The 12,957-nt window shown below is 41.3% G+C and overlaps 1 protein-coding gene across 8 annotated transcripts in view; it reads left to right on the top strand.

Moving 5' to 3' along the window:
• The first annotated feature begins 271 nt into the window (after positions 1 to 271).
• Positions 272 to 12,957, top strand: part of snx6 (sorting nexin 6) — a 47,790-nt gene continuing 35,104 nt past the window's right edge. Inside the window, exons 1-4 of one of the 8 annotated variants that reach the window (XM_078233746.1) lie at positions 272 to 343; positions 478 to 525; positions 6,575 to 6,679; positions 12,497 to 12,607. In XM_078233746.1, the coding sequence (XP_078089872.1) occupies positions 338 to 343; positions 478 to 525; positions 6,575 to 6,679; positions 12,497 to 12,607 (270 nt within the window). In that variant the 5' untranslated portion in view covers positions 272 to 337. Of the gene's footprint in view, positions 348 to 474; positions 538 to 6,574; positions 6,680 to 12,496; positions 12,608 to 12,957 lie in introns of all 8 variants that reach the window. The other 7 variants (XM_078233744.1, XM_078233743.1, XM_078233742.1 and 4 more) reach the window with 7 other exon arrangements.

The raw sequence follows: 12,957 nt of genomic DNA, 5'->3' as shown, positions 1-12,957 counted from the left end.
CACCCAGTCGGTGAGAGCAGCTGATTGGGTGTCAATCCCCCTGCACCCAGTGGGTGAGAGCAGCTGATAGGGTGTCAATCCCCCCTGCACCCAGTGGGTGAGAGCAGCTGATTGGTTGTCAGTGTCCTTGCACCCAGTGGGTGAGAGCAGCTGATTGGGTGTCAATCCCCCTGCACCCAGTGGGTGAGAGCAGCTGATTGGGTGTCAGTGTCCTTGCACCCAGTGGGTGAGAGCTGTTAATTGGAGGAAGTGCGTGGCTATTGTTGCGTCACGGGGTCTCGGTATCACGTGGTGCCCGGAGTCACGTGGGGCGGGCCGCTGTTGGGCCGGCGCAGCCATGATGGTGGGTCTGTTTGCTTCTGGAGCTTTTTGCCTATTTACTCCCGAGTCCCCCTTCGCTTTGTGGAGGAGGCAGCTGCCGGGTGCGGACATTAGTATTCCTGTTTGCAATGACACTGTTTTCTCTTCAATCAGCAGGAAGGGTTGGATGACGGCCCCGACTTCCTGTCAGAGGAAGACAGAGGAGTAAGTTTCTATGTTAGTTTCTGCTTCTTCAGTCTGGGCCTTCAATGGGAATTCTTCACCCCTGCCCTTTCACAGAGCCCCTCGCCCGCCTCCTCACCCTCTCTCCCTCTAATTGTCTCCGATTAAACGCCAGTTGTGGTTCTATAGTACCATTGTTGCTCTTTAGCTTAATTCTCTATTTCGCACATCAACATCTCAATATGCGTTTATGCTCCTTTTGCTGCTGGGCGTTAATCACGTCCTTAGAGTTATTAACTCTGCTTTAAGAAGTTTTGCTATAAACTGACCAGAGAATATTGATATCGTTTGATTGTATAATTGTTAAGAAACCTACTCAAATACTGAATTAGTTTCCTTCCCTCAGGAAGCCTAATATTTTTTTGGGGCTGTTGAAAATCTGGAGCATCAAGAAGTCAGTTTTTTTTGACTGGGCTTACTTCTAGACAGCTACTGATAATGCTAGGAATTCATGTCATTTAAGATTGTCAAGTTGTTAGTGTGCTTTATTTTTATTTTCTATTTCTTCCCCCCCCCCCCCCCCACCCCAATGACTTAGTTTATATCAGTTTGATTAGTTAGCTGAATTTTGTGATACGTTTCTAGAATTGCAGCCTGTATGTGAAAGGACTTGCAAAACCATGTACAAAATCATAGGAGCATGTTGCAAGGGTATAGTATAGTTGAAGGTCTGAATGATATTGAAAACACACTTTTTATCTTCACCCCTCCCTAATGTGACTAAAATCATACTTTGTCAAATTAGATCTAACATATTTTGAATTTTTAAGTTGAAGTGCATAAATTGTGTCGCGAGTACTCTTATTACTAATAATACCAGTGATATCTAAACCTGGGCTGAATGTGTGCAACTTTATTTGAGAGGAATAGTAGACCAAGGTACTGAATCCACCTGTTAAAAGCAGAATTGGAGTCCCCTCCACAAGTGTTCAAAATGTTATTTCTGAATACAACTTGGAATCTAATAAGTGATAAGTTTGTTGATCTTACAGATGTGCATACCAGTTTCCTAAGTATTAATTCCTGGCTAAGGTGGAAACACTAAGGTTCATAGAATCATAGAAACTCTACAGTGTGGAAAGAGGCCATTCGGCCCATTGAGTCTGCACCGACCACAATCCCACTCGGGCCCTATCTCCATATCCCTACATATTTTACCTGCTAATCCCTCTAACCTACGCATCTTGGGACACTAAGAGGCAATTTAGTATGGCCAATTAACCTAACCTGCACATCTTTGGACTGTGGGAGGAAACTGGAGCACCTGGAGGAAACCCACACAGACACGGGGAGAATGTGCAAACTCCACACTGACCCAAGCTGGGAATCGAACCCAGGTCCCTGGAGCTGTGAAGCAGCAGTGCTAACCACTGTGCTACCGTGCTGTGTACATGGTTATTGAAGTTGAAGCTGTCAATCAAATATGGTTAAAGATGCAGTCGTAGAAATTATTGAACAGAGTGCTAATGAGCCAGCTTTGCTTTGAGTGGCCCTTGGTGTCTCAGCCATGTACAGTTTAATTTGCGCTCAAAACAAAGTCCATCCATGCTGGCTTATTTCCAGTTTAATCAGCCTGGTCTTTAAGGCAAATTGTTTCCTGACCATTTTGCAATTTAGTAAAGGGGCAGCTTGAATTTTAGCCCTGAACCATTTCAAAGTTCTGTTGAATAAACTGCCAAAATTCTATATTTTGTCACATTTATTGAATTGTTGAACTGGACAAAGAGGCTGAAGGAAAATCAAAGGGTGAGACTCAATACGTGTATAATATTGCAAAGTAGCAGTCAACAGAACAAACAATGTTTGGTCATATTGTGAAATTGGTATGCAGCCTAAGGTCTGAAGGTATCATGCAGAAGTTGTTTAGTGCTCTGGTTAAACTTTAACTCGAATATTACATTTGGTATCAGTTGCTGAAGCTTTAGAGAAGTACCAAGCATGGAATCTGTACTAAGAGCTAAAAGGCTGATTTATAGGATCTGATTTTAGCTCTCTGCAGGTTGATGGATTTTGAATGGGTTAAAATCGGGTCTCTAATGTCAGGACTGAGTTATGGGGTAAAGTTAGAAAGGCTTGAACTCTTCAGCCTTGAAAGGTATCGAATGAATTTGGAACCTTCTTGAAACGAACAACCTGCATGCATATAGAGCTTATAACAGCCCCAGGGTGTGACACAGCTCTTCACAATGAACCAAGTGCTTTTGAAATAGTCACTGGTAAGGTAGGGAAACTGCAATCAATTTGAGCACAACAAAATTCAACAGATAAATGGTATTCAATGAGAAATAAATGTTGGGTAGGACACTTGGGATCTTGTATTAATGTGTTTAAGATACCAAAGTGGATTGGAAATGTTTTTATTAAGGGCACTTTTTCCAGCTAAATCTTTACTGTCAGGCAAAGGAAATATTGGTGCCAACTAGTAGACAAATTGAGGATTCAGGTGGCACCCCCTTTTGAAATTGTGCCCCCTGGTTCTAGACTCCCCAGCCAAGGGAAACATCTAATCTGCATCTACCCTGTCTTGTTTCTGTAAGTATTTTGTAGCTTTTAATGAGATCATCTCTTGTTCTTTGAAACTTGAGAGAATACAGGCCCAATTTGCCCAGTCTCTCTTCATTAGACAGTCCTGCCATCCCCAGAACAAGTCTGGTGAACCTTTGTTGCACTTCCTCTATGGTAGTTATATCCTGAGGTAAAGGGACAAAAACTGCACACAGTACTCCAGGTGTGGTCTAACCAAGCTTCTATACAATTGAAGCAAGACCTCACTACTGTACTCAAATCCTTTTGTGATTAATGGCTAACATTCCATTAGCCTTCCTAATAGTTTGTTGCGTCTGCATGTTAGCTTTCAGTGACTTATTGACAAGGACACCCAGGTCCATTTGTACATCATTCTTTAATCTACTGTTTAGGAAATACTCTGCACATCTGTTCCTTCTACCAAAGTGGATTACCTCACATTTATCCACATTATATTCCATCTGCCATGTCTTGCTCACTCACCGAAGTTTGCCCAAATCCTCCTGTAGCTGCTTTATATCTTCCTCGCGACACATGTTTTATCTCTCTCTGCTCTCTCTCTCCCTCTCCCTCTATATATTGTGGACTTTTGGGGCCCAAGTACTGATCTTTGTGGTAGCCCACTGGCCACAGACTGCCAGCTCAAGAATGTGCTCTGTATTCCTACTGTTTTCTGCCTGTTGGCCAATCCTGAATCCATGCCAGGATATTGCCTCCTATCCCATGTGCTTTTATTTTGCAAATAAACCTCCTATGGGATGCTTCATCAAAAGCCTTCTGAAAATCTAAACATACTATGTCCATCAACTTTTCTTTGTCAATTTTGTTAGTAAGATCATCAAAAACCTCCAAGTTTGACAAACATTTATTTCCCATTCGTAAATCCATGCTGACTATGTCCAATCAGATTATGATTATCCAAGTGTCCATTTATCGCATCCTTTATAATAAATGTTAACACTTTCCCTACTATTGATATAATGCTAGCAAGTCTGTAGTTCCTTGTTCTCTCTCCCTTAGAGGGTGACATTTGTTAGCTTCCAATCTTCAGGAACCATTCTAGGATCTCGTGCACAATCTCAGTAATGACCACTAGGATCTGGAATCCAACTTTTTTATTCTTTCACAGGATGTTGGCATTGCTGGTAAGGCTAGAATTGGCTTCTCATCCCGAAATTGCCCTTGAGAAAGTGGTGGCGAGCCACCTTTTTGAATCTCTGCAATCCATGTGGTATAGGTGCACCCACAGTGCTGTCAGGAAGAGAGTTTGCAGGTTTTTGACTTGACAACTGAAAGAACAGCAGAATAGTTCCAAGTATGGCTTGGAGGGGAACTTGCAGGTGTTGGTGTTCCCATGCATCTGCTTCCCTTGTCCTCGATGCTAGAGGTCATTTTCTGGAAGGTGCTGTTGGAAGAGCTTTATGTTGCTGCAGTGCATTGAGTAAATGTTACACAAAAACAGAAAATGCTGGAAAATCTCAACAGGTCTGACAGCATCTGGGGAGAGAATAGAGCCAACGCTTCGAGCCTAGATGACCCTTCAGAGCTGGGAAGTAAATGGTACATGCTGCTGCCACTGTGCTTTGGTGGAAGGGCCACCAGTCAAATGGGCTGCTTTGTCCTGATGGTGTTGAGCTGCACTCATCCAGGCAAAATGGAGAGTATTCCATTGGATGTCAAGGGGAGATGGTTGGATTCTGTCTTGTTGAAGATGTGGTGTGGAGATGCCGGCGTTGGACTGGGGTAAACACAGTAAGAAGTTTAACAACACCAGGTTAAAGTCCAACAGGTTTATTTGGTAGCAAAAGCCACACAAGCTTTCGGAGCCTTAAGCTCCCTCCTCAGGTGAGTGCACCTGAGGTTAGAGGGATTAGTGGGATAAATATGTGGGGTTACGGGGATAGGGTCTGGGTGGGATTGTTATCAGTGCAGACTCTGTGGACTGAATGGCCTCCTTCTGCACTGCAGGGATTCTATGAACAACCACAACCATCTTTGTCTTTGGAAAGGTTTTCCCCCTGATTTCCATTGACTCCAGTTTTGCCAGGGCTGTTTAATGCCACACTTGGTCAAATGCTGCCTTAATGTCAAGAGCAGTCACTCTCACCTCACCTGTGGAGTTCAGCTCTTTTGTCCATGTTTGAACCAATGAGGTCAGGAGCTGAGTGGCTGTGGCCAAATTCATTTTTGTAAGATCTTTTTTCTAAAATAGGCATTAAAATTTGCAAAAAGAATTATTGTCTTATTTTAAAAGGAAACCAATGTGCTTGTGTTTAATCGGTGTGGGGTACTTTATTGGTAAGCCTGAATTTTGTTGGTGCATAAATCGACATCCTGATATATTTGGATGTTTAAAAATGCTGGTGCCTTTGGTTTATTGGTTTATCTTGTGTCCAATTGTGGATCTTTTGGTCTTAGCTAAATCTTAAATCTTTTCTGTTTGTTGAACTAATACTCAGATCTCTTTGTTTCTAAGGTAATAATAGTTGATTAATCACATGCATTCAGTTTAAGGATTGGATGAAATGTTGCAGCAAAGATCTTGATTAACATGGGAGAACTATTTTGTACCAATTGAACTTCTAAAACTCTATTATTGAGTAGAAAGAAAATTATATGTTGGAGCATGAATCATCTTTTGCACATTTTTCAATATAATAATGGAACATTGACTTATAGTCATTTGTGCTTTGCAGTTGAACTTTGTTAGATTTTCAGAGATTACCTTCAAGCTTGATTAGATCACAGACCCATCAGGTCTGTGTTAATATTTCCCCCACAAGGCACCTCGTCTAATTTCACTCTACTAACTCTCCATGCTTTTAAGATTTTTCTTGTGCTCGGAGGCTACCTAATTTCTCTTAATTTGCAGACCATCCTTCAACAATAGATTGAGGCTGGAAATTTCACATTCTAACCACCAGCTGTGTAACAAATCTTTTTTTAAACTTCCCCTTCGATTCTGTTTGTGAATTTAAGGAATTGTGCTATTCTGTTTGCCAAGTGGTAGAAATAATCTTTCATTGTTTTACAATTGTCTTTCATCACCTTGAAGACTTGGTAGATCAGTCCTTAACCATTTCAGCTGCAGTGAAAAATCCCCAACTTTGCAAATGTCTTCATAATTATGATGCACCTGGCAATTTCCTAGTGAATCTACCTTGGGTATTTATATAGCTTTAGTATCTTTCTAATAATGGGAGAGCCCAAAACATTGCTCCAGTGAATAAAAATATTATGAGCTTAATTTCACTAACTTGATTTTATATTCTATGGCATGAGATGTGAAAACAAGAATTGTATTTTACCTTTAGCGACCCACATAGCTGCACACAATGCTTCTCTCACTAATTAAGCAATTTAAAATCTTACCATTTGTATCCTTTCCTCGTCCTTCATACCAAAATATATTAATTCACATTTGCTATATTTAACTTCATGTTCAACTTTATTTTTGTTGAAATGTACATTGAATCTTATTTTTCAATTATATTTTTCATTTCAGCCTAGACCAGTCATTGTGGATCTTCAAACAGATGCCTTTCTTCAGGTTGACATTTCTGATGCTCTTAGTGAAAGAGATAAAGTAAAATTTACAGTTCACACAAAGGTAAAGGGATTTAAAATTTAAGATGAAAACTCAGCCCTTTAAATGACCTATACTACTTTCTAATAAGTGGTAAACAATGAAATATTGTGCTATAATTTGTGCAAAAGGGGTTTGTTTGTAGTTTTTCTATGGCTATCTGCAGCTTAATCTAAGTAAAATTTAATTTTTACAGAATTTGTTTTTAAAAAAAATTATCAAGGGTTTGAATCTCTTGCCTGAAGTCCTACCCCATATTTCAAGGATATTTTCATGAGTGGTGGACTTGCTGTATACATTTCTTTTGAAGTGTGCTTATATATTTATGGATTGAGGGACTAATATTCTCGATGAACTGTTGTATCCTAGTTAGAATCATGGAATTTTTAAAAATACACTTGCTTGGCTTTAAGTGCAGTCTTTGCTTAATTACAAGTGACAGTGCTCAAAATCTGTGGAAATGATTATTGGTTGATAATGCCCAGATAAGAGGCAAACTTTATTCCTGGTTGTAGGCCCTCCAGAGTGTGCATTGGCAGTACTGGTCAAAATTGGGAACTTGCTTATAAGAAACATGGATGCATTGTAGTATGCTGGCAGTTTAGTTCACAGTCTACATCTATAATGAAATATCAAACATTGTTGAAAAAGAATTTTGTTTGTTATTTCTAATTCAAATAGATGTGGCTGCATTAAACTAAGGTGGGATAGTTCCTGTAAATTGCAGGTGACCATCTGGTTCTGTAGAAGTTTGCAATTACAATAATTATGGAAACCACAAATGGATTTGGTTCCTCTGTTGGTTCTTGTGTTTTCCATTAACTAAAATCCAAGTCCTGTGTTGTCAAAAAGTTTCTTTTTACTTTTTGTTCACTTCTTTGTTGTTTAAGGCAGTAGACTCAAAATTTAAAGCTTTTGTTGACAGTTTGCGTGCAATTAGGAAAAATCTATCCATGTTCATGGGATCATAGGAATTAGGAGCAGAAGGAGGCAAATACAGCTCTTCGAGCCTGCTCCGCCATTCAATCAGGTCATGGCTGATCTCTCCCTGGTCTCAAATTCACCTCCCCACCTGTTCCCCATATTCCTCTTTCCCTTTATTAGAAATATGTCTATCTCCCTTCTGAAACCATTCAAAATTCAAACTCTACCATGCTATGGGACAGTGAGTTCCACAAATTCACCACCTGCGAGTAGTAGCTCCTTCTCATCTCAGTTCTAAATCTACCATCTCTCGACCTATACCTGTGACTTCTTGTTCTAGATTGTCCCATAAGAGGAAACATTTGGTCTACATTTACTTTAACAGTCCCTTTTAAAAAAATGTTATATATGTCAATTAGATCTCTTATCCTTCTAAACTCTAGTGAGTATAAGTCGAAACTCTCCTTCATCCCTGGAATCAATCTCATGAACCTCCTCTGAACTACCTCCAATGCCACCACATCGTCCTTCAAGTAAGCTGACTAAAGCTGGACACTGCTCCAGATGTGGGCTCACCAACATCCTATTTCCATTTTAAAATATCATCCTTTTTAGTGATCTGCAATATTCAGTGAAAACTCGTGCTATAATTTATACAAGGTATTTTGCATAGTTTCCATGGTTAATTCCTAGATACAGCGTAGGCCTAGAGACTTAATCGCAGAGTTTCTGGTAAGCAAATAATTTTCAAAGGTTTTGTTTTAATGGCAGAACTTTTTGGACATGTTCATAAATATAGTACAAAAACAGAAGCTCCATATACAAGTCTGGCAGTGTCTGTGGCGAAAGAAACAGTTAGCGTTTCAAGTTGACCTTTTGTTCTGGCTTATTTAATTTGCTGTTTGTGTATTGTTGAGACTGGATTTTTCTTCAGGGCGAGACAGCGATTTACAAAAACCTGTTTTCTGTTTGAGCAATGTAAACCCTTATCAGACTTTTTTAAACCAATAAGTGTCATTTTCTCCTTTGACCTATTTCAGTGCAATTCCTGACTATCCAATTTGTTTCACTTCTTGCTTACTGATGGGTCAGGTTTTCTCATCGCACCTAATTTCCCACCCTTTTCAGATATTGTAGCAACACTCCAAGCATAATTAAGAAGTCTGTCATCAACGCCTTTGTCCTATGAGTAGTTTCCTCATTCTTAAGTTCCTGTTTCTTGTCAAGGGTTTGCAATGTTTCACTGTGGCCCAACTGTTAGAACATAGAACATAGAACAGTACAGCACAGAACAGGCCCTTCGGCCCATGATGTTGTACCGAGCTTTATCTGAAACCAAGATCAAGCTATCCCACTCCCTATCATCCTGGTGTGCTCCATGTGCCTATCCAATAACCACTTAAATGTTCCTAAAGTGTCTGACTCCACTATCACTGCAGGTAGTCCATTCCACACCCCAACCACTCTCTGCGTAAAGAACCTACCTCTGATATCCTTCCTGTATCTCCCACCACGAACCCTATAGTTATGCCCCCTTGTAATAGCTCCATCCACCCGAGGAAATAGTCTTTGAACGTTCACTCTATCTATCCCCTTCATCATTTTATAAACCTCTATTAAGTCTCCCCTCAGCCTCCTCCGCTCCAGAGAGAACAGTCCTAGCTCCCTCAACCTTTCCTCATAAGACCTACCCTCCAAACCAGGCAGCATCCTGGTAAATCTCCTCTGCACTCTTTCCAGCGCTTCCACATCCTTCTTATAGTGAGGTGACCAGAACTGCACACAATATTCCAAACGTGGTCTCACCAAGGTCCTGTACAGTTGCAGCATAACCCCACGGCTCTTAAACTCCAACCCCCTGTTAATAAAAGCTAACACACTATAGGCCTTCTTCACAGCTCTATCCACTTGAGTGGCAACCTTTAGAGATCTGTGGATATGGACCCCAAGATCTCTCTGTTCCTCCACAGTCTTCAGAACCCTACCTTTGACCCTGTAATCCACATTTAAATTAGTCCTACCAAAATGAATCACCTCACATTTATCAGGGTTAAACTCCACTTGCCATTTTTCAGCCCAGCTTTGCATCCTATCTGTCTCTTTGCAGCCTACAACAGCCCTCCACCTCATCCACTACTCCACCAATCTTGGTGTCATCAGCAAATTTACTGATCCACCCTTCAGCCCCCTCCTCTAAGTCATTAATAAAAATCACAAAGAGCAGAGGACCAAGCACTGATCCCTGCGGCACTCCGCTAGCAACCTGCCTCCAATCTGAAAATTTTCCATCCACCACTACCCTCTGTCTTTGATCAGACAGCCAGTTACCTATCCAATCGGCCAACTTTCCCTCTATCCCACACCTCCTCACTTTCATCATAAGCCGATCATGGGGGCCTTATCAAATGCCTTACTAAAATCCATGTATATGACATCAACTGCCCTATCTTCATCAACACACTTAGTTACCTCCTCAAAAAATTCAATCAAATTTGTGAGGCATGACTTGCCCTTCACGAATCCGTGCTGACTATCCCGGATTAATCTGCATCTTTCTAAATGGTCGTAAATCCCATCCCTAAGGACCTTTTCCATCAATTTACCAACCACCGAAGTAAGACTAACCGGTCTATAATTATCAGGGTCATTTCTATTCCCTTTCTTAAACAGAGGAACAACATTCGCCATTCTCCAGTCCTCTGGCACCATCCCCGTGGACAGCGAGGACCCAAAGATCAAAGCCAAAGGCTCTGCAATCTCATCCCTTGCCTCCCAAAGAATCCTAGGATACATTTCATCAGGCCCAGGCGATTTATCGACCTTCAGTTTATTCAAAACTGCTAGTATATCCTCCCTCCAAACATCTACTTCCTCCAGCCTATTAGCCTGTAACACCTTCTCTTCCTCAAAAACATGGCCCCTCTCCTTGGTGAACACTGAAGAAAAGTATTCATTCATCACCTCGCCTATCTCTACTGACTCCATACACAAGTTCCCACTACTGTCCTTGACCGGCCCTAACCTCACCCTGGTCATTCTTTTATTCCTCACATAAGAGTAAAAAGCCTTGGGGTTTTCCTTGATCCGACCCGCCAAGGACTTCTCGTGTCCCCTCCTAGCTCTCCTAAGCCCCTTTTTCAGCTCATTTCTTGCTAACTTGTAACCCTCAATCGAGCCATCTGAACCTTGTTTCCTCATCCCTACATAAGCTTCCCTCTTCCTTTTCACAAGACATTCCACCTCTTTCGTGAACCACGGTTCCCTCACTCGGCCATTTCCTCCCTGCCTGACAGGGACATACCTATCAAGGACATCCAGTATTTGTTCCTTGAAAAAGTTCCACTTTTCATTAGTTCCTTTCCCTGACAGTTTCTGTTCCCAACTTATGCCCCCTAATTCTTGCCTAATCGCATCATAATTACCTCTCCCCCAATTGTAAACCTTGCCCTGCCGTACGGCCCTATCCCTCTCCATTGCAATAACAAAAGACACCGAATTGTGGTCACTATCTCCAAAGTGCTCTCCCACAACCAAATCTAACACTTGGCCCGGTTCATTTCCCAGTACCAAATCCAATGTGACCTCACCTCTTGTCGGCCTATCCACATATTGTGTCAGGAAACCCTCCTGCACACACTGCACAGAAACTGCCCCATCCGAACTATTTGACCTACAAAGGTTCCAATCAATATTTGGAAAGTTAAAGTCCCCCATGACAACTACCCTGTGACCCCCCACACATATCCATAATCTGCTTAGCAATTTCTTCCTCCACATCTCTATTACTATTTGGGGGCCTATAGTAAACTCCTAACAATGTGACCGCTCCTTTCCTATTTCTAACCTCAGCCCATATTACCTCAGTGTGCAGATCCCCCTCGAAGTGCCTTTCTGCAGCCGTTAAACTATCCTTGATTAACAATGCCACTCCTCCACCTCTTTTACCAGCTTCCCTACACTTAGTGAAACATCTATACCCCGGAACGTCCAACAAGCATTCCTGTCCTTGTTCTACCCACGTCTCCGTAATGGCCACAACATCATAGTCCCAAGTACCAATCCAAGCCCCAAGTTCATCTACCTTGTTCCGGATGCTCCTTGCATTGAAGTAGACACACTTAAACCCACCTTCCTGTCTACCTGTACCCACCCTTGACCCTGATACCTTCCCCAATACCTCACCACCCTCACTGACTTCTGGACTACAACTCCTTTTCCCACTCCCCTGACAAATTAGTTTAAACCCCCCTGAAGAGCCATAACACATTTCCCTCCTAGGATATTGGTGCCCCTCTGGTTCAGGTGCACCCCGTCCTGTTTGTACAGGTCCCACCTTCCCCAGAATGTGTTCCAATTATCCACGTATCTGAAACCCTCCCTCCTACACCATCCCTGCAACCACATGTTTAACACATGTTATTTGCGACCTGGCTTGAATCCTTTCACTCTGGCTTCTGATAATTCCATAGCATCAAAACCACCCAGGTCACAGTCATCTGTAATATTTTGTGTAACTGCAGTTGAGGCTCACCATTCTTGCTAACCTTCAACCTCTTGCCTGCCATTTACACTAATGCTCATCCGTTTCTCCTTCAGCACCTCTCATTGGTTCACTTCAGTGGCACCAAACTTAGTTACCATTCTACTACATCTCTTACTGGTTTCTCCTGAATATGTGCGTGGTTATGTCTTGGATGCTTTACTTGATCCAATCCCATTTGCAATCTACATATTATCCTGTTACAGCTTCTCTTGTTAGTGGTAGCATTTTTATGTAACCTGATGACCTTTCTGCCACTGCTATCCCACTACCTGTCCAATATCTTTGTTTTCTTAGTATATCTACCATAATTCATTTTTTTGTTTAAAACTGGGTGGAACTAAATTGTTATTTAAAGTGTTTTTATTTCTCTGCAGAGTTCCCTACCTAATTTCAAACAGGATGAATTTTCTGTAGTGCGTCAACATGAAGAATTTGTCTGGCTTCACGATGCTTTTGTTGAAAATGAAGAGTATGCCGGCTATGTTGTGAGTGTTATAAAAATATAATGGCCTGCTGATTACAATAATGTTTCCTTACCAACTGTCAATGTTTTAAGTGTCCTTGGAGTTTATATAGGTAATCTAAAGATTCTTGATATAAATGACAAACAATGAAGAAAAAATTGAATTTGGCTATTGAACATTATATTCCTTAAGTTTCAGGAAAGAAAGATGTAATTTCCTTCCAACAGCAGTTGTTCTGCCTTTTAATACTTGAGTTGGTGGTTTTTGCACTAGAATCGGGTGTAATCTGATGTATTACAATTTACTTTAGAGCAAAATGAAGTACTAGTTCTCTGAGCACTTAAAACATTTGCTAAGGTTGTTCAAGTATA

This window comes from Mustelus asterias, chromosome 18 (assembly GCF_964213995.1).
Source record: "Mustelus asterias chromosome 18, sMusAst1.hap1.1, whole genome shotgun sequence".
In the NCBI taxonomy this organism is placed as follows: Eukaryota; Metazoa; Chordata; class Chondrichthyes; order Carcharhiniformes; family Triakidae; genus Mustelus; species Mustelus asterias.
The sequence above is the reverse complement of the archived record's forward strand: the minus strand, read 5'-3'. Positions and strand labels throughout refer to the sequence as shown.